Genomic DNA, 22,588 nt, shown 5'->3' on the forward strand with positions numbered 1-22,588 from the left:
ATCATGTACCTATGGCCCTCATTCTAAAACAATTGAAAACAAGTTGCATCTATCTACTTTCTTATCCTTTCAAGACACTTCTGTTGTATTGCCCCATAATTTGTGGTGTTCCATCTTAAAAAAAAATGCAGGTCTTTCCTTCTACTTGTGTTCTGTCATTACACCATCCTAGTGAATCTGCATGGTATCCTCCCTAAAGCCTCAATTTCCTTACTATGGTGTAATGAAGACTTCTCTGTTCCTTTTTCATTAACTTGACATCTTTGGAAAAGATCGAGTTGTAGTTGCACAGTTCTAAGTAAGGTCTCATTTGTTATGTGCTCTGAATCAACAGGATTAACTCTTTTTGTGAGACCATTGTTTCTTATTCTCCTGCCGTAATTTCTGTAGCTGTGATTTGTCCATCCAAAATAGTGTGTGTATGCTCACCACTTCTTCCATGAACTACATGACCAAAATATGACATCTTTGACTTGATACTCTGCACCAACTCTATCCTTCTCTTCTCCCATTGAATTGAATTGAATCATTGCTGTGTCCTGCTGGCATCAAATTTCAAAATCCTGATCCTTCTTGCTAACCTTCAGCATCTGCCTGTTTCCAACATCTTATTTACCATGATATTTTCATTTACATTTTAATGGCTGGATTTTGCAGTAGTAATAACAGCGGAACTGTCAGCTTTCGCTGTAATTACTCCTCTGAAACTGTAACTATTGGAGTCCGCACATGTGCAGTTAAACGCGGAAATCCAGAAGTTGCTGTCAGTGATCCTATGCTTCCCCACAGGTTGTACTGCTGAAGTCCACCTAGACTTCAGCCAAGTGGAAATCACTGAACTAATGAGAACTTGACCTTTAGTGCTATAAAACCCTTGAAAAAAATTACACCTAGTTGAATTAGATGTAACTGGGTTTTTAAACAGTGTTATAAGTTCATAATTACTGCTGAACCGCCTCACTGTCCCTGAAAAACTCATATTTGTAGATTGTCAAATTTCTCCACTATGATTAAAAAAAATCACATTTTTAAAATATATTTTTTTTAAAAGTTTGATGTTTCAGCTTCTACCTTTAATCCCGTGTATGTCCCAATCATTTATTTTGCTGTCTGTAAAATTTTAATTAAAAGTGGAAAAATTCAGTGTATTTGACGTCACTGTTGCCAGACTCGAGATCCCCTTCACTTGTCGCCAGATTCAAACTTACGTCGGGAAAGGGGAAATCCACAACATAGAGGTTACTAGAGCTTTATGGGCCACTTTCTTTGAGGTCAGTGGCTTTGCCATGGGTCATAACATATATTTAAATTTTTTCCCACTTACCGATATGGTCAATCATAGACTCTATTTTTATCCCAGAATAAAACACACCAACCAGGTTTCTTTGATAAACACCACAATTATCAGTTTATTATAAAACAAGTCTTAACCAGTAATGAAGTAAAATATAAACATGCAGGTTGAAATATTAAAGTTCCCTTTCTCACTTAGACCCTCACACTCACCCACACATACACTGGTTAACCAGAGAAATAAAGGGATTTTTTGTTTTTAGAGCTCTATTACAGACAAAAAATACTTCGGCTGAATACTTGCTCATTCTTGAAGAAACAACAAATGGGATATGTTGTGTTCCAAAACTGGCATACAGTCTAGCCTCTGAGTACATGTAAACAGGCCAGTGGGATCTTTTAGAACAGTTCGTTTCAGGCGGCGTTGAGAATTAATTTAGCAGGCTTTTCTTCAAAGACAGGAGATGAGTTGAGTTGACACTGTGCACTTCTCAGGGTCTTTTAGAGAGGTGCTGTAAAACTGAGCTGGGTCGTGATCTTCTCACCTTTGGGAGTTCTTTTCTCCTTGGAAGTTCTCTCCCTTTTTTACAATTCAACCCGAACTCAAAACAATTCACAGGCGAAACTGATAACAGGAGGTCAACCTTTTGACCTCCATCAGTCTTGATCTGTCACCTCTTTGTAAACAACCTCTCCAGGTGTTTATTGAGCTGGAAGTCAGATGGTTTCCCGGAAAGGCTTGTTCTTGCTGGAAGTCAGGCGGTTTCCCGGAAAGGTTTGCTTTCCTCGAGACCTCTCAGTGCCCCTTTTTAAAAAAAAAACATTTCCTGGGACTGTTTTTTTCAAAGTCAAGTGGCCCTTACATGACGCCCTTTGAAAACCCCAAAGTTTAACATTTTTTTGAATCTTTCAAAAATGAATCCTCAAAAAATATGTTTACATAACACAGAGGCATGTTCGTAACAAGAGAATAATCCCATAATTGTGAAAAAATTGTGCAGAGATATTCTATGAAATTGGTTAGCACTGCATATTTTGAGGATTTCCATAAACTGTTTGAAATTGCTGCAGTTTGTTTCCGACTTGGTTATTTCAGCCTTTCATAATTTGTTTATGTCAGGATCCACATGGACACTGACACCCAGTTGTGCCTCACCACCACCTCTCTTTACCCTGCACTGTCTCTAAATTGACGCACTGCTTTTCAGCCATCAATTACTGGATGAGCAGAAATTTTGTCCAACTAAATATTGCAAAGACTGATGGCACAAACTCCGTTCCTCTAGCCACCAGCTCCATCGCTCTCCCTGACAACTGTCTGAGGCTGATCCAGACCACTCGCAATTATCTTATTTGATTTTGACCCTGAGTTGAGTGTCTGACCACATATCTGTGCCATCACGAAGTCCCCCTATTTCCACCTTCATAACATCACCTGACTCTGCCCCTGCATGAGCTCATCTGCTGTTGAAACCTTCATCCTATGTTCCTATGTTCCATGCCTTTCTTATCTCTAGACTTGACTATTCCAATGTACTCCTGGCTGGTCTCCCATCCTGCACCCTCCATAAGATTAAGCTTATCCAAAACTCTGCTCCCCATGTCATAGCTTGCAGCAAGTCCTGTTCACCCATCATGCCCGTCATCCTTGTGCTTACTGACTTACATTGACTTCCAGTTAAGCAACGCCTCGATTTTAAAATTCACATCCTTGTTTTAAAATCACTCCATGGCCTCCCTAACCCTGTAACCACCTCCAGGCTTAAAACCCTGTTAGATATCTGAGCTCCTCTAATTCTGGCCTCTTGCGCATCCCTGATTTTAATTGCTCCACCATTAGCTACCGAGGTCCAAAGCTGTGGAATCCCTCCCTAAATCTCTACACCGCTCTACCGATCTTTCCTTTTTTAAGATGCTCCTTAAAACCTACCTCTTTGACCAAGCTTTTGGTCATCTGCCTTAATATTCCCTCTGTGGCTCGGTGTTAACACTCCTGTGAAGCACCTTGGGACATTTTATTATATTGAAGATGCTGCATAGAAGCAAGTTGTTGTTGTTTATGTTAACATTGTAGGGGGAATCACCTGCTGAAATCTTGTTTTATGTAAACTATTTGGGAATTGTGCCCATTTAAGATGTCCTTGGCTTCTGTTTGGGACTTTACTTTAGTGTTTAGCAACTTAATTTACCCACCATTTGAACCTCTTTGAATGTATGAGATTAGGTTTCTTATATAGGAAATTATACTGCTACTGGTGTTACTTGTGGATAGAAGTTAGTTAGCTGATAGGAAATGAAGTAGATTATCAACCTGGAGGTTCAGTATTTTTGAATCATCTCGAAATGTAATTTAAGTTGAGCTTTGATAATGTCTGCTGATAAAAGTGTTCATGAGCCTGTCAGAAATTATGGGCTTTCCTTCCTTCAAATCTAAGTATGTGTTCTGTTTTCATGGTAATAAAGTAGTGTCTCATATGAACGTTTTACTACAAAGGTTAAAGTGTCTTTCAACACACCATTAACATATTGTTTGCCTTTGCTCCGTGACCTTTTGGTCAGCTATGTGGCCTGGTCCAATCTAGACCTCCTTTGTTATCTCTTGCCCCACCCCCACCTCACTTGCTTATAACCTTTGACTTTTCTAATATTTGTCAGTTCCGAAGAAGGGTCACTGACCCGAAATGTTAACTCTGTTTCTCTTTTCACAGATGCTGCCAGACCTGCTGAGTGGTTCCAGCATTTCTTGTTTTTAGTTCAGATTTCCAGCATCCGCAGTATTTTGCTTTTAAATTCTTAAGGGGCTTGGCAGGGCAGATGCTGAGATAACGTTTCCCCTGGCTAAGAAGTCTGGAACACAAACTCAGAATAAGGGATCAGTCATTTAGGACTGAGATGAGAAATTTCTTCACTCAAAGACTTGTGAATCTTTGGAATTCTCTACCCCAGACAACTGTGGATGCTCAATCATTGAGTATATTCATGACAGAGGTTGATAAATTTTTGGGTATTAAAGGAATTTGGAATATGCAGATAGTGCGGGAAGGTGGAGTTGAGGTAGATGATCAGCCATTATCTTATTGGATGGCAGAGCAGGCTCAAAGGGCCAAATTGCCTACTCTAGCTCCTATTTCTTATGTTATTTGATGGTCCTTCTAGCATATCATATTTGCTCACAGCTGTGATTTTTTTTTTCCCATTTATATTGTGACCCTTCCCATTTTCTATCCCCTTCCTATCCTGTCTGAAAACCCTGTAACTAGGGGTGTTGAGCTGCCATTCCTGCCCTTCTTTAAACTATGTTTCAGCAATAGCTGTGATATACTTCCAAGTGTCTATCTGTGCTCTCAACTCATCTGCCTTATTCACTAGATTCCTTTATCTATTTTTGAACCTTTGCTTCCTCTGCCTCCCATACTTGCTTACTAATTTTCTATCTTCCATTTCCAGTTTTTCTTCTCTGCCTTCTGGATCTAGACACATTCTGTGCCTAACTAGGTTCCCAGAGTTTCATTTTCTTAAAATACGGGATCCCGCCAGGAATTTGTGCCTTTGGGCCAGCCAGCCAGGCGAATCACTAGAGTCTGCTAAATTATCTACAAATGTATGATAAACATCTATCCACATCAAATCTTTTTTTTTTGGCGATACTCTAGTCATTGAATTGAGGTTTAGTGGTCTTGTTACAGGGCTGGTTTACTAGAAGGATTTGTACTCAGCTGATCAGTAGAAATACACCACATGTTTTGGGTTTAGGCATTGGAAGTGGGGTGATTTTAAAGCAATAACAAGTGCACTAAAATTACTTGAACGGCATAAACTGTAATTATTTTTATTTACTGCAGTTTTTAAAAATGCTGGAGACAGTATAGCTTTTATTCCTCAGCTGTTACAGTATGGGTTCAAGTGGTACTGTTGTCTAGACAGATCATAGTCCAAGCAAAACAGTTGCAGTAGTATTTAGTATATGATTCATGGAGGCAGGGTCTCTGAATAAACTTACATGGAATGATTTAAGCAAATACAAAATGCAATAATGAGATTGATAACAGGTATTACATAAATATACAAACTAGTTGTAAAATTTTAAACCAAGAAAACATATTTTCATCCAAAATAACAATAATACTGTTACAGAATAGTACAGTGCAGGAACAGGCCATTCAGTCTATCAAGTCTGTTGCTTTTCTCTACAATGCATCTAACCAAACAGACTGTCCTGTTCCCTCTCCTTACCCTTTAATTATTCTCTTTCAAGTAACTGTCTACTCCTGATAAATTATTTTAAAAGGAAATTATAGACTCTTTTCTAAGTAAAGAAGCATTTTGGCTGGGTTAGGGAGATGAAAATCAACCAGTGTTCCTTCTTTTGATCACCAACTAGCATGTCCTGCTAGAAGAGCATGTGTGTGAGGACAGGATTTGGCTTACTTTGATATCATGGACAGTTCAATAACCTTCCAACAGTGTTTATGAATAATAGCCACTTAGAGAGGCATTGTAGAATTATGGTGTCTGTAAGACTCCCTCAGAAAGATGTCAACAATGTACAGAGAGGATAAAATAAGCAGAAAGTGAAGATGGATGATTTTTATGTAAGGGTTAAAAGGAAAAGGAAGAACTTGAAGAAAGAAATCCATAGATAGTCTTGCTTAATTCAAGACCAACATCCTGGGGGTTACCATTGACCAGAAACTTAACTGAACTAGCCATATAAATACTGTGGCTACAGGAACAGGTCAGAGGCTGGGAATTCTGTAGCATCTACAAGGCATAAGTCACAAGTGTGATGGAATACTCTCCAGTTGCTTGGATGAGTGCAGCTGCAACAACACAAATGAAGCTCGACACCATCCAGGACAAAGCAGCCCTCTTGATCAGCACCCATCCCTGACCTTAAACATTCACTCCCTCCACCACCGACGCACAGTTGCAGCAGTGTATACCACATACAAGATGCACTGCAGCAACTCACCAAGGCTTCTTCGACAGTACCTCCCCAACTCACGACCTCTACCACCAGAAAGACGAGGGCAGCAGATGCATGGGAACACCACCACCTGCAAGTTCCCCTCGAAGCCACACACCACCCTGACTTGGAACTATATCGCCGTTCCTTCACTGTCACTGGTCAAAAACCTGGAACTCACTTCCTAACAGCACCGTGAGTGTACCTACACCAGGAGGACTACAGTGGTTCAAGTAGATGGTTCACCACCACCTTCTCGAGGACAATTGGGGATGCGCAACAAATGCTGGCCTTGCTAACGACACTCACACCGCATGAAAAGAATAAAAAAAAATTCATATAATTTATGTGAGAAGTGCTGCCAATATCAGTTGTATGTAATTTCTGAAAGAAACCTATATTCTGTTTGCATGCAGAGCTGCCACATGAAATCATCTCAACAGAGGTTTTGCAGACCTTTCCTGGGAGCCCGTTTGAACTTGGTGATATTGCATCACCTTGATCTCTTTATCTACTTTGGACATTGCAGTGATTGTGCCCATATCTGATTTTGGCAATTCATGTTTTATTGTACAGGTGTTCAGCTCTTAGTGTGTTCTGTGGCTTGATTTGAAAGGATACATGAGTTTGAACAAAGTCTTTAACTAGGGAACAATAGGAATGATTCTTGGGTCTGCTAGAAAACAGGAGTGGCAGGATATTGGAGCTGACACTGGAAGTCGGCTGTGTATGAAGTACAAACGGTCATATTTTTGGGTTTTTTATGCTAGATATGTTAGCATCTCCCAACATTAGGGGAATTTCCAAAGGTTCATGTAGAGCTTTTAAGTAGATGTAGTAGTGTAGCCTAAGGTGATATGAATGTTGATATTGTACGACAGTCTTCATAAATCTTGTATCCTTTAAAGTCTTCCTGTTGTGTTTAACTCCTAGTACAGTTGCTCTGTGATAGTGGTAATGTGATCCTGCTGTTTTCATGATCCACAAAACATATGGAAAATGTTAACTATTAAGTGAAAACTAAAATGAAAATGATTTTCTTCAGTTCTTTTAAATGGGGACTTTAAGCTGAGATTAACAGGGGTAGATGTATCACCCAACGTGGTTGCTCATGGCCTAATTTACATAATTATGTATGCATAAATTGGCGCTCACTCCAAAGGAACATGAGGAATTCAACAGGTGTAAACTACCAGAAGAAAGCTAATGGCTTGGCAGGTTAGACAGTGATTTAGCAAAAGGGCTGGCCATCCAATTTCCCAGTCCCCCTCTGCTGATCGGATATTTCACTGAATATGTCCTAAACTAGAGATATTTTCTTTATAATTGATAGATATGAAGGCCAGTTGTTCTCTGTAGTTACAGAAAAGCAATTCAATGACCTATTGCAACAATCCATGTCATCAAAAAGCAAGGAGCTTAAAGGAAAAACTGCAAGTTCTGAAAATACTTGCAGCAGTCATGTATTTTTAATACTATTAAATGTGCTCAATTAGCTCACATACTATAACTGTTGTTTGATTTTTTTTAAATGGAAATTTTGCTTTCGCTCTCATTTTCTGTGAGGTTCCCAGGTTGTCTTTGGCCTCTTTCAGATGGTAGAGCAGAACTGTCTGGACATCAGACATACTGTAGCCCAGCTGTTTGGGCTAGTATTGGCTTCATTCTGTTTTCCACATGTAGGACTGTTGCAGGCATCTACCATAACAATGAATCTGTTTCTAGCAAGTTGAAAGAATGGCACTGGTTGAGTTTCCCTCCAATTTTCTTCTCTTTCCCCCTCCCCTTTCCTTATTGGAGATAACTAAAGCACAAATTAGGAAACTGCACTTTGATAGCCAACCAGTTTTTGAATGTTTAAAATGCCAGAGTTAGTCTACTTTGAAGAGAAAATAGAATGAATGGCTTTGCAAATTTCAGAGATCTCATTATCGATGGTATTGGTGTTGTTAACGATGCTTTGTACACCATTGGTTTTCAAACTGGGGTCCTTGAGCTCAGTAGAATCTGTGATATCTGATTTCTGTCAGTTTGTCATCTGGTTTCAGTATTTTTTTAAACTTGCTAATATACCATTTATATTGTTTGCTCATAAAAATATTTGATTTCCTTTTGGATAGGTGACACTGTCTTTAGGAAGCTAGATTAAAGGGTTATGAAGAATGCATCAATTAATACAGGCAATCTAACACGGAAAAGATTTGCAAACCACTTCCATGTGCTGAGTTCTGAACCTCAGATAGCAATAGAGATTCACACTTGACATTCTCACCTTCCTGGCAGTCTATTTCAGGGCAGCAATAGTGCAGGTTACCCATTCATTCTCTCTCTCTTGGGCCAGCCCACAGTTTGTGGTAGAAGATCTAAGGATTGTTTTTCTTTCCCCTTATATATAGAAAAAAAATAAAAAACAGCCTAGCTTTGAGATTGTTAAGGACCAGAGAGATTAATGTATCCTTGGTGTTGGAATAAATAGAGTGAAGATTTCATCAACAATAGGAATACATTTGTCTCATTAACAATAGTTTAATCAGTGCTGTTCCTAAATGATATTTTGCATATATTTTGCATATATTGTGCATATTTGAATTTGATACTTGAAAGTCATGCAGCTGTGTTGAGAATCCTTGAAAATATGCTGATTAAATACTTTGGGAAGAATTTGTATTTCAGAAGTTTGTTCTAAAAATGTCATCTTCCTTTTGCTTAGCTTTTCGATGTGGTCTTCAGTTCCTTGGAAACCTTGTAGCTGGCAATGAAGAATCTAAGCATATTGTGTGGAAAAATGCCTTCCCAGATCTTTTCCTGTGAGTGTTACACCAAATTTGTTGATTTAAATAGATGATCAGTTGATCCAGTTTGTTCCAGCGTGGGATATCAAACCGCCCATTTCAGGCATTTTGTTTTGCTCATCCAGGTAAGAGACATCAGTGTTTGGGAATGAATTGCACAGGTTCTCCAAAACAGTTGGCTTTTTTTTTTTCATTTTGAGGCCATAAAATGTTTCCAACCTGCCTCAGGGCCAGATATTACCTTGCTGGGACGATAGATGGGTCACCTTTTATGGAGGCTTTGACTAATGCTGTTTCTGAGTCTGCAGACAGGTGTTCAACAGCTATGCAGGCTCTATTCACCATTTAATTTATTCTCTTTCCACTCCCTCCCTCTGTTCAATACCTAACTGAAGTTCAGTGCAAAAGCTCAATGGTCTGGTGCAGCAAGCTTGCATTCCACCACAGCAGTACCCCAAAGCACACCATCCCAAAATAAATCCTTTTTACCTGTAAGTGAAAATGCTTTGTTGTTTTGCCAACAAGAGGTTATAATATGGGGTTATGGATTTGAGACAGAAAGCATTTAAATAATTGAGCTATTTAAGTGCTGTCACCTATTTGTTTATGTTCCATTTGGCTAAGGGGGCAAATCACTGATGCAGCATTTCTCCCCAGAAGTACCTGTAAGGGAAAAAATGAACTGATCCTTGAAATTGAGGATGGTTTAACTTCACAAACTTCAATTTAATGTAATTCAGTCTTTGACATTCAATTTTAAGAGATTTGACGAACACAAATACATTTGTTAATTGTGAGAATTCAATTTGAGAGCATCAGTTGTATGATTATCAAAAATGTATTATACTCTTGAACAGCCTGGTAGTTGTTTAGTCTCCTAATGGAGCTGGTGAGCAGCTTGTTAAGCCAAGAATATTAAAGCACTTGCGTCCAATATTTAAACCTTTTAAAGTGACGGAAGGTTTTTGAATTGTCACATCTCCATCTCTTGAAGATCCAAATCCAAGCTGAGATATAACAGATTTGTATGAAAATTTAATGGGTTTTAGATTCTTTAACATGGACATAAGATCAGTGTGCCTAAAATAAAAATTAGGAAACACTGTAATGAGCATTTTCTGTCAAGTTGGTTCTAACACCTGGAACTACTCAGAAATCTTTGTTATCTGTCTTTTTGGGGCAGCAGGGGGTGCGGGGCAGGGGTTGGGCTGGTTGATGCAGTGACCTTTGTGAAATTCCCCAACATCTCTATCGCTTTAAACATAGAAGTTATTCCGAGATTAGAGTAGGATTTTGCCTGATATTGCAGGGGGTGAGTCTAGGGGAGGAATCCACGTCTTCAACAAGTCTTAGAGCTCTTAACCAATGTTCTAAAAGAATCATTTAATATGAATGACTTTTTATATAGTAGGTTGTCTCTTTAGTTCACCATGCCAAAACTAAAAGCAGTGAGCTATAAGCTCTTGCAGATCTGCTGCCTTTTGTTTGGTCATTGAATTGGATTATTTGAGGAACTCGTCTGAGATGTCTGTCTAAGCTTGTATCAAAGTTCTATTTTTCTGAAAAATTTATAGTACTTATAATCTTTCTGCCTGCATCCTTTGGAGTTCAAATGCATAATGATTTGAATACTGGTACATTGAGAATAAACATTCATGTAAATTTAAGCAGTTTTTTATTTGCCAATAATTCTTCAGGTTGCCTGTCACCAGATCCATTTGTAAGATCTATTGTCACTTTACATAGTCCTTGTGCCTTTATCAGATCCTTTGCCTCGACTAATTTTTTAAAATATCAATAGAGGCTGTACACTAAACCACAGATAGCCCATCCCCATTTTGAATGGCATAATCCATGCCCATCTCCTCTAAAGTTCCCAGTTTGAATCCTTACAATGTGATCTCCTCCCTGCCTACAGTGCAGAGACTGCTTTAGTCAGTCATGAATGACATTGTGATTGTATTAAAGGTCCACTTGCCCTCTTTGTTCTCCTGGACCTCCCTGCAGGATTTGATGCAGTTGGAAGAAAAAGAAAGATGTACATTTCTATAGCACCTTTCACAACCTCAGGACATCTCAGTGCTTTGCAGCCAATGAAGTACTTTTGAAGTATGGTCACTGTTGTAATGTTGGAAATGTGGTAACCAATTTGTGCACAGCAAGCTCCCTCCAAACAGCAGTGTGATTGTGACCAGATAATCTGTTTTTCTGACTTTGATTGAAGGTAAATATTGTCCAGGACACTGGGGTAACTCCCCTGCTCCTCTCCAAAATGGTGCCATGGGATCTTTTACTTCCATCTGAGGGGGCAGTCGGGGCCTCGGCTTAATAGCTGAAAGGCGAAAGTTAATCACTGTATTTTGCTCCTTTCTTTTGTGGACCCCCTTTAACCCTCAACTGGTTCCACTCCTCCTTATCCCACTGACAGATTTGCCTACCCTCACACAGTTGCCTCTGGGATAGCTCAAGGTTCTCTGCTTTGTTCCTTCCATTCCATAGGGAATAAAAGAGAATAGAACATAAAAGGGAATCCAAAAGTCTTCCATAGGCATATAAAAAATAAAAGGGTGGTAAAAGGAAGTGTAGGGCCGATTTAGGAACCAAAAAGGGGATTTATGCATGGAGGCTGAGGTACGAAGTGAGTACTCTGCACCTGTCTTTACTAAGAAAGAAAATGCTATGAAATTCGTAATGAAAGAGGAGGTAGTTGAGACACTGGATGGGCTAAAATTTGATCAAGAGGTGGTATTAAACAGGCTGGCTGTGCTTGAAGTTAAGTCACCAGGATCAGATCAGATGCATCCTAGGATACTGAGAGAAGTAACGGTGGAAATTGCGGAGGCACTGGCCATCATCGTTCAGTTCTGTTTAGATGCAGGGGTCGTGCCAACAGATGAGAAAATTGCAAATGTTATAACCTTGTTCAAAAAAGGCCAGTAATGACAGGCCAGTCAGTTTAACCTTCATGGTGGTAAAGCTTCCTGAAATGATAATCCAGGACGAAATTAACCGTCACTTGGACAAATGTGGATGAATTGAGGAAAGCCAGCATGGATTTGTTAAGGACAGATTGTGTTTTAACTAATTTATGTTTTTTGATGAGGTAACAGAGAGGGTTAATGTGGTGTCCATGGACTTTCAAAAGATGTTTGATAAATGCCACATAACAGGCTTTTCAGCATAGTTAAAGCCCATGGATTAAAAGGAACAGTGGCAGCATGGATACGAAGTTGGCTGAGTGACAGGAAACGGAAAGTAGTGGTGAAAGGTTGTTTTTCAGACTGGAGAACAGTGTATAGTGGAATTTCCCAGGGGTCGGTATTAGGACCACAGCTTTTCTTGATCTATATTAATGACCTAGACTTGGGTGTGCGGCACAATTTCAAAATCTACAGATGACACAAAACTCGGAACTGTGAGGAGAATAGTGATCGACTTCAAAGAGGACACGTGGCAGATGAAATTTAATGCAGAGAAGTATCAAGTGATACATTTTGGTAGGAAGAATGAGGAAAGGCAATGTAAAATAAAGGATACAATTCGAAAGGGGGTGCAGGAGCAGAGGGACCTGGGGGTATATGTACACAAATCGTTGAAGGTGGCAGGGCAGGTTGAAAATGTGGTTAAAAAGACATATGGGAACCTGGGTTTTATAAATAGATGCATAGAGTACAAAAGCAAGGAAGTTATGGTGAACCTTTATAAAACATTGGTTCGGCCTCAACTGAAGTATTGTGTCTAATTCTGGGCACCACACTTTAGGAAAGATGTGATGGCATTGGAGAGGGTGCAGAAAAGCATTTACGAGAATGGTTCTGGGGATGAGAGACTTCAGTTACGTGGACAGATTGGCAAAGCTGGGACTGTTCTCCTGAGAGAAGAGAAGGTTGAAAGGAGATTTGATAGAGGTATTCAAAATCATGACTGGTCTGGACAGAGTAGATAGGGAGAAGCTGTTCCCATGGGGAGAAAGGTTGAGAACCAGAGGACACCGATTTAAAGTGATTGGCAAAACTTTTTTACACAGCGATTGGTTAGAATCTGGAATGCTCTGCCTGAGAGTGAGAATGCCTGGAGGCAGATTCAATCATGCCTTTCAAAATGGAATTGGATAATTATCTGAAGAGAAAAGATTTACAGGGCTGCGGGGAAAAGGTGGGGGAGTGGGCCCAGTTGAGTTACCCTGACAGCCAGCATGGACACAGTGGGCTAAATGGCCTCCTGTGTTGTTAACATTTTATGATTCTGTAGTCCGCAGTCGCAGGATCAGTTTCCAATGTATTCTGACACCTCTTCAGCTCTCTACTATAGTCCCATATGTATCCATTTTACAGGCAGTATTTTTCGAGCCCTCTGCTATTACCTGTCTTTGCCCCATCTTAGCCCCTCCACTGCTGAAACCCTTATTCATCTTTTTGCTGCCTCAAAGCTCAACTTGTTGAATGCCCTTTTGGGAGTTTGTGGTGTGGGCTGAAGATGAGGTAGAGCTGGTTGTTGTTGGCATACATGTGGAAGCTGACCCCATGTCTGTGGGTAATGTTGCCAAGCTGCACCATGTAGATGAGGAAAGGGAGATGCAGGATGGATCCCCAGGAAACTCCAGACTAAGGTGCAGGGATGTACAAGGAAGCTATTGCTGGAGAAAGGGTTGACCCACTGAGCTGGACAATGGTGAAGGGTGTTTGGAGGACAATGGTGTGTTCAACTGTGTCAAAAGCTGCAGAGAGGGCGAAGAGGGATAATTCATTACAGTCACAGAGGATGTAATTGTGGCTTTGGTTAGGAATGTTAAGGTGCTGTGGCAGGGCATAAAGTTGATTGTATAACTTCAAACATGGAGTTGATGAAAGGTGGGGACAGATTGGGAGATGACCACACGTGTATGGACTTTGGAGAGAAAAGAGAGGTTGGAGATGAGGCAGTAGTTTACAAGGACAGAGCGATCGACAATGGTGTTTGAGGAGGGGAAGGTGGGGATGGGGGTGATGATTGGTATATTTGAAATGGAGAGAGACAGTACCTTGGAAGAGGAAATCCTTTATAATTGTCAGCTAGCCTGGGGACCAGGAAGAGAAGTTGAGTCCTGTCATGATCCTGTGTTTTTTTTTCTCCTCTGGAAATATTGCGTGTGCCTTTAAGGCTGTAAAAGATCAGTACTTCTTTAAGGCAGAAAGCTCCAGAGACCGTAAGCCAAAGTGCATTCTGGTTGCCTGGCAACAACTATACAGAGAGGGAGAACAAGGCTTCAGTGTATCCATTTTGACTTTGAAACTGACTAGCAGAGACACACAGTTGAGAGACAGATCCAGCACGTGAAGGAAATAGGAGAGCTCTGTCTGAGTCAATTTAAATCTAGGGTAGTTTCTCTCCCAAACTTCTAAAAAGCTTCGGGCCAAATTAATTCCTTAAAAAAATAACAAATTATTGATCGACTGTGTTCATCACTGGAAAAAAGAGTTTATACTACAACTGCCGAACTGAACTGCTGAACCCCTATCTCTGGAAGGACCCTTTTCTCATCAGACCTTGGAAGACTGCAAGCGAACTTTGACTGTGTTGTATCAGAAGACCATTTGTCGGAAGCGTAATCTGCAAAGAATTTATTGTTTTTTCTATTTTTTGGGGGCAGCAAAGTAAAAACCAAACTACTGTTAGTTTGAGTATATGCATGTGAATGTAGGAGTTAGTTTTTAAAAATAAGTTATAAGGTCTTTAGATATTGGTTTATCTTGGTGTTTAAGATTTTAGATTTTTTAATAAATAGTTAATTTGTTGATATCTAAAGATACCTGGTTTTATTTCACCTCATTCGGGGGTTACTGGATTGTTTGAATTTGGCTGCTGCTTTCTCCAATTTGGAAAGCTTAAAGATATATGATGCGACCTGTGGAGCGACGGGACTGAATTGACAGTGTGTTGCTCCCACCGCGATCGGAATCATATATTTTGATTGGGGGCCTGGTCCTGAGCGGTCATAACAGTCCTTTATAGTTTAGTCGGAATTGGGCGAAGAGAGCAGGAGCTTGGAGAATGCATAAGGGGAGGCAAGAAAGAAACCAGAGAAAGACACTGGGTTCTTGGCTAGAGCAGGGTGGAGTTTAGGGGAGAGTTTGACTTGCTGGGGAAGGGGGGAAACAGCAGCTGAATGGATAGTCTCCATCGTAATCATGTCCACAAGCTCATTGCGCTTCTTTGGACGTACATAGGAACAGATGTAGACCACTCAGCCCCTCGAGTCTGTTCTGTCATTCAAAGACGTCTTGGCTGATCTGTATCCGAACAACATGCACATGCCTTGGCTTCATATAGGGGGCAGCGTAGAGGGGTAAAGGGCCAGGGGTTATTTTTACTTTTCAGGATGATCCTTCACCAGTAGACGTTTTGGCAGAGGGGTGTGAGGCCCGATTGCATGACATGGTGAAGCCAGTTCTTTTGATTGATAGCTAAATCTGTTATGCATCAGATACGCTCATACCTGTGCCCCTTGGACTTGAGGGAATTGACCAGGATGGAGTATGTACAGGTTTTACTGGGAACAAGGGTATTAAAGATGGAGGTGAGGAAATGGTTGATTAAAAACTGCCAGCTGCAGAATTATTGTGGTGAATGGAATTCAAAATCCAGGCATATAACTTGTGACTGAATTTATAGGTCCTCTACTAAAACAAGATAGAACTGCTTCATTTTTGTCACAGCATGCCACATCCTACTTCTGCAAGCTCCTCAGGCTGTACATTCCAGCATCCTCCCTGCTGCACTGTTGATGGCAGAGCCTGCAGCCATCAACCCCCTGCACTCTGGTATTTTCTTACTAAAGCCATTTGCTCTATAATACCTGCACCTTCAAAACCTTCTTCAAACCCTCCTGATTTAGGCCGTTGATCACCTCCCTGAAGTTTTGCAATTCCTACTCAATGTCTTTCATGCCCCTATCCATTTTATGAAGCATTTCCGTGCATTTCACTTAGATGTGAAAAATAGTGATGATTGTTGTTGAGTATAGGTCAGCTGACTTTTTTTAAAAATCGGTAAGCCTTTTCCATTTGCATATCTGTACTTCGCAAATCTGTTTTAAAAAAAAAAGTTAACAAATTTGAATGAATAAAATCCCATGTTTTGCTGACCAAAAAATAGTTCACTTTCCTGCTGCTCCATACTTTTTTAATAGCACTCTTTTTATTTTTATCCAGTTAAGAGTAGTTTTCTATTCTGCAGTGTCTTCCTCGTTACTTTCTGAAATCCTTATTTTGGCATTCACAGCTGTGGTCCCAGCAAGAAATAACTTCTAGAAATACAGAAAAACATTTTGCATTGTAATTTATGAAGATCTCGGTATTAATTTTGTGTAGATTTTTCAATCTCTTAAATTGTAATTTAATTGAAATGAATATATCTTTGATTCTTTGCTATTTCTTTCACTTGTTTTTAAAACATGGACTTATTTACTGTCACAGTAGATATCTTGTAATATATTTGGCATGCATGACATGCAGCTAAGACTGATTTCCTGGACCAATGGCTGAAATTTCTGTTTTTCATCTCTCCTAAGGAATTACCTGAATCATTCAGATAAGAAAGCTGTTACCTATTGCTGCATGGTTCTGTTCACCTGCCTTAATGCTGAGAGAACAGCTGACCTATTGAGCCACACTAAAGGGGTTGAACTGGCTGAAACTGTCGTCAAAATATGCAGGAAAGAACCGGAACTAGACTGGGCGTATGTATTTTTTTGAGAAGCATTTAAAATTTTCTCTTAATCTGAGCAAGAAGATTTAAGACTTTTAACTTGCCTGCAGTTGCAGATCTATCTCCTAAAGCATCAGCATCTGCATTACTCTGCTCCTTTTGCTCTGTTTTTTAAGGAGTGCTAGACTGATCAGTAATGTATATACTTACAGGTTTCAATTTCTGGACTTTTGATCATTCTCAAGAACTTATTGCCATTAATTGAGTTGGAGTTCCTAAATTGATTTCCCTGTCTTCACCCCCCCCACCCTTTTTTTAACCATTTTTTTTCTCTTTCTCCTCGCTGGAGTAAGTTTTTCTTTAGTACTTGTCACGTCCAGTACCACTGCCAGAAGAACATAAGAAATAGGAGCAGGATTAGGCCATTCGGTCCCTCACGTCTGCCCTGCCATTCAATAAGATCATTGCTGATCTGCCCCAGACCTCAACTCCTCTTTCGTGCCAGCTCCTCATAGCCCTCAACTCCCTGATATTTCAAAAATCTACCTCCTCTTTAAATACTTTCAGTGATCTAGCCTCCACAACTCTCTGGGGTAGAGAATCCCAGACATTCACTACCCTCTGAGAGAAGAAATTCCTTCAGATCTCAAATAAAAACAAGATATGCTGGAACCACTCAGTAGGTCTGGCAGCATCTGTGGAAAGAGAAGCAGAGTTAACGTTTCGGGTCAGTGACCCTTCTTCGGAACTGGCAAATATTAGAAATGTCAAAGGTTATAAGCAAGTGAGGGGCAAGAGATAGCAAAGGAGAAGGTGTAGATTGGACAAGGCCACATGGCTGACCAAAAGGTCATGGAGCAAAGGCAAACAATATGTTAATGGTGTGTTGAAAGACAAAGCATGAGTACAGATAGGGTGTTAACGGACTGAAGATTGAACAGCAGCAAGTACAAACATGAAAAAAAAAACAGTGGGTAAGCAAACTGAACAAACTAAGATGAAATGAAATAAACATTAAAAAAAATTGTAAAAAATGTAAAAAAGAAAAAATAACAAAAAATAAAGGTAAAATGGGGGGCCTGTCATGCTCTGAAATTATTGAACTCAATGTTCAGTCCGGCAGGCTGTAGTGTGCCTAATCGGTAAATGAGATGCTGTTCCTCGAGCTTGCGTTGATGTTCACTGGAACACTGCAGCAAGCCCAGGATAGAGATGAGAGCAGGGGGGAGTGTTGAAATGGCAAGCAACCGGAAGCTCAGGGTCCTGCTTGCGGACTGAGCGGAGGTGTTCCGCAAAGCGGTCACCCAGTCTGCGTTTGGTCTCCCCAATGTAGAGGAGAGCACATTGTGAGCAGCAAATACAGTAGACTGCATTGAAAGAAGTACAAGTAAATCGCTGCCTTCGCATCTCAGTTTGAAATGAGTATCCCCTTATTCTGTAACTATGTCCCCTAGTTCAAGATTCCCCCACTTGTGGAAACATCTTCTCAACATCTACCCTGTCAAGCCCCCTCAGAATCTTGTACGTTTCAATAAGATCACCTGTCATTCTTCTAAACTCTAATGAATAAAGGCCTAACCTGTTTAGCCATTCTTGATAAATGTTTAGTTTAGTTTAGTTTAGAGATACAGCACTGAAACAGGCCCTTCGGCCCACCAAGTCTGTGCCGACCATCAACCACCCATTTATACTAATCCTACACTATTTCCATATTCCTACCACATACCCACCTATCCCTACGTTCTACCTATACTAGTGACAATTTATAATGGCCAATTAACCTATCAACCTGCAAGTCTTTTGGCATGTGGGAGGAAACCGGAGCACCCGGAGGAAACCCACGCAGACACAGGGAGAACTTGCAAACTCCACACAGGCAGTACCCAGAATTGAACCCGGGTCACTGGAGCTGTAAGGCTGCGGTGCTAACCACTGCACCTTCATCCCAGGAATCAGTCAAGTGAATCTCTTTTTGAATTGCCTCCAATGCCAGTATATCCTTTCTTAAATACGGGGACCAAAACTGTACACAGTACTCCAGGTGCGGCCTCACCAACACCCTGTACAGTTGTAACAAGACTTCCCTATTTTTAAATTCCAACCCCCTAGCAATAAAGGCCAAAATTCCATTTGCCGCCTTAATTACTTGCTGCAGCTGCATGCTAACTTTTTGTATTTCATGCACAAGAACACCAGATCCCTCTGTGCTGCACTTTTTTTGGAGTGTCTCTTCATTTAAATAATCTGCCTTTTGATTCTTCCTACCAAAGTGCATGACCTCACACTTTCCCACATTAGACTGCATCTGCCAAGTTTTTGCCCACTCACTCAACCTATCTATATCCCCTTGAAGATTCGTTATGTCCTCATCACAACATGCCCTCCCACCTATTTTTGTATCATCAGCAAATTTGGAAATATTACACTCTGCCCCCTCCTCCAAGTCATGAATATAGATAGTAAATAATTGAGGCCCTAGGACTGATCCTTGTGACACTCCACTAGTTACATCTTTCCAACCTAAAAAAGATCCATTAATCCCGACTCTCTGTCTTCTGTGAGTTAACCAATCCTCAATCCATGCTAATATATTACCCCCAGTACTGTGAGCTCCTATCTTGTGCAATAATCTTTTATGTGGCACCTCATCAAATGCCTTCTGGAAATCCAAATACACTACATCTACCAGTTCCCCTTTATCAACTCTGCTTGTTATATCCTCAAAGAACTCTAGCAAATTTGTCAAACATGATTTCCCTTTCACAAAACCATGTTGACTCTGATTGCGTTAAGCTTTTCTAAATGTCCTGCTATTTCCTCCTTAATAATTGACTCTAACATTTTCCCAATGACCGATGTTAAGCTGACTGGCCTATATTTCCTGCTTTTTGTCTCCCTCCCTTCTTGAACGGGCGTCACCCTAGAGGTTTTCCAATCCGCTGGTACCCTCCTGGAGTTCTGGAGTATTTCGACCAATGCCTCCACTATCTCTGCAGCCACTTCCTTTAAAACCCTTAGATGCAGGTCATCAGGTCCTGGCAACTTGTCTGCCTTTAGTCCCATTAGTTTGTCAAATACTTTGTCGCTCGTGATAGAGACTGTTACCAGATCTTTCCTCCCATCAGCTTCTTGCTTATCTGATATCTGTGAGATGTTAATAGTGTCCTTCACCGTGAAGACCGATGCAAAATATTGGTTTAAATGATCTGCCATTTCCCTGTTCCCTGTTATCAATTCTCCAGTCACATCCTCCAAGGGTCCCATGCTCACTTTAGCTACTCTCTTTTTATATACCCGTAGAAGCTCTTGCTGTTTGTTTTTATATTTCTTGCCAATTTACTTTCATAATCAATTTTCTCCCTCTTTATTAGCTTTTTAGTCATCCGCTGCTGGTTCCTAAAAACAATTCCCAATCCTCTGGCCTACCACTAGTTTTCGCCACTTTGTATGCCTTAGTTTTTGATTGGATACTCTCCTTGACCACCTTTGTTAACCACGGGTGGTTCATCCTTCTCACCAAGTCCTTTTTGACCGGGATAAATTTTTGCTGAGCATTATGAAATATCTGCTTCAATGTCTGCCACTGCTCATTCACTGACCCTCCCCTTAGTCTATTTTCTCAGCCCGCTTCAGACAACTCTTTCTTCATACCTCTGTAATTGCCTTTGTTTAAGTTGAGGACACTGGTTTGAGACCCGAGTTGCTGGCCCTCAAACTGAATTTGAAATTCTACCATGTTGTGATCGCTACCCCCTAGAGGATCCTTAACTATGATATCTCTTATTAATCCTACCTCATTACACATTACTAGATCTAAAATAGCCTGTTTCTGGGTAGGTTCTACAACATATTGCTCTAATTAACAAGCCCTGATGCACTCTACTAATTCGTCTTCCATGTTACCTCTACCAATCTGATTTGTCCAGTCAATATGCAGATTAAAATTCCCCATGACCTTCCATTATTTTCCGATTTATACTTTGTCCTGCAGTGAGGCAACTCTTCGGGGGCCTATAGACATCTCCAACCCGGAACTTCTTCCCCTTGCTATTCCTTATTTACACCCAAACTGATTCCACATCATGATCTATTGCACCTTATTCACTACTCACTACCGCACTGATATCTTCCTTTATTATCAAAGCTACCCGACCTCCTTTTCCTTTTTGCCTATTTTTCCGGAACGTCGAATACCCTTGAATGTTGACTTCCCAGTCTTGGTCACCCTGCAACCACGTCTCTGTAATAGCTATCAAGTCGTATTCATTTATTTCTATTTGTGCCATCTACTCATCTATCTTGTTACAAATGCTGTGTGAATTCAGATAAAGAGCCTTAAGCTTTGTCTTTTTTTTACCATTAATACTCACTCTGGTTCTAATTTCTGCTGAACTCTTCTGCTTATATTTTCTGCCCCTTCCTGTCACACTTGGATTACCGTTTGCCTCTTGACTACCCTGCACCTCTGCTCTCTTGTTTCTTTTTGATTTTTTAAACTTCCCTTCAATTGAACCCTCCCCCCCCCCCCCCCCCCCCGACCGCCCTCGAATTTGTTCAAATGAAGCCCGTCCCAACGGAACAGCTCTCTCCTTCCCCAGTACTGGTGCCAGTGCCCCATGAATCGGAACCTATTTCTACCACACCAATCTTTGAGCCACGCGTTTACCTCTCTCATCTTATTTACCCTACGCCAATTTGCACGTGGCTCAGGTAGTAATCCGGAGATTATTACCTTTGAGGTTTTGCTTTTTAATTTAGTCCATAGCTGCTCATAGACCCTCAGCAGAACCTCTTTCCTAGTCTTGCCTATGTCATTGGTACCTACGTGGACCACGACAACTGGATCCTTCCCCTCCCACTCCAAGTTCCTCTCCAGCCCAGAAGAGATGTCCTTAACCTTGGCACCAGGTAGGCGACACAGCCTTTGGGACTCCCTGACTTTGCTGCATAGAACAGTATCTATTCCCCTAACTATGCTATTCCCTATTACTACTACATTTCTGTTTTCTCCCCCCACTTGAATGGCACTCTGAATCATGGTGCTGTGGTCAGTTTGCTCATCCTCCATGCAGTCTGTGCCCTCTTCCACACCGGGAGCAAGAACCTTGTATCTATTGGATAAGGGCACTGGCTGAGGCTCCTCCAAAGCTAAATTCTGGATCCCAACATCTGATTGACTTGCAGTCACACCCTCCTGTCCGTGACCACGGTCCAAATTTGATGTAATTAATCTAAGGGGTGTGACTGCCTCCTGAAACACAGTGTCCAGGTAACTCTCCCCCTCCCGGATGTGTCGCAGTGTCCGCAGCTCCGACTCCAGCTCGTCAACTCTGAGCCGCAAGTCCTCGAGCAGCCAACACTTGCTGCAGATGTGGCCACCGTGGATTGCACCGGCGTCCACCAGCTTCCACATACTACAGCTGCAGCACATCGCCTGCCCAGCCATCTCTATTCTATTTAATTAATTACTTAATTTGGATGTTTAATGCTATGTTTGATTTAAATTAAATTAAAAATACCTGTTTAAACTATCAATTGTAATTAATACTTCTAGTCCTGCCCTGTGGTTATACTCTTGTTATAACACTTACTGTTACACTACCACGATTGAAAACATTTTAATTACCCTGCTCCTAACCCATGTTTGAGGCCAGCTGGTGAATGTCATGGGCTTTTCAACTGTGCAGGGCATTACAGCTGAATCCATTTAAGACTTCAATGCATTCACTAACACACAGATATGTTCTCTATGCGAGCAGGAGTCACTGAATTGCAATAGGATTGAGAGTGGTCGCTGATTTGTCTCCTCAGAGGCATGGGTAATTATAGTGCCTCGGCTAATCTAGCTAAG

General features: G+C 40.9%; 1 protein-coding gene across 4 annotated transcripts in view; it reads left to right on the forward strand.

Moving 5' to 3' along the window:
* atxn10 (ataxin 10) overlaps positions 1-22,588 on the forward strand; it is a 350,575-nt gene that overhangs the window by 47,554 nt on the left and 280,433 nt on the right. For 3 of the 4 annotated variants that reach the window (XM_068051268.1, XM_068051271.1, XM_068051269.1), the window contains exons 4-5: positions 8,970-9,066; positions 16,601-16,768. In XM_068051268.1, coding sequence (XP_067907369.1) covers positions 8,970-9,066; positions 16,601-16,768 — 265 coding nt within the window. The remainder of the gene's footprint in view (positions 1-8,969; positions 9,067-16,600; positions 16,769-22,588) is intronic. The other variant, XM_068051270.1, reaches the window with a different exon arrangement.

The sequence above is a fragment of the Heterodontus francisci genome, chromosome 18 (genome assembly GCF_036365525.1).
Source record: "Heterodontus francisci isolate sHetFra1 chromosome 18, sHetFra1.hap1, whole genome shotgun sequence".
NCBI classification, from domain to species: Eukaryota; Metazoa; Chordata; class Chondrichthyes; order Heterodontiformes; family Heterodontidae; genus Heterodontus; species Heterodontus francisci.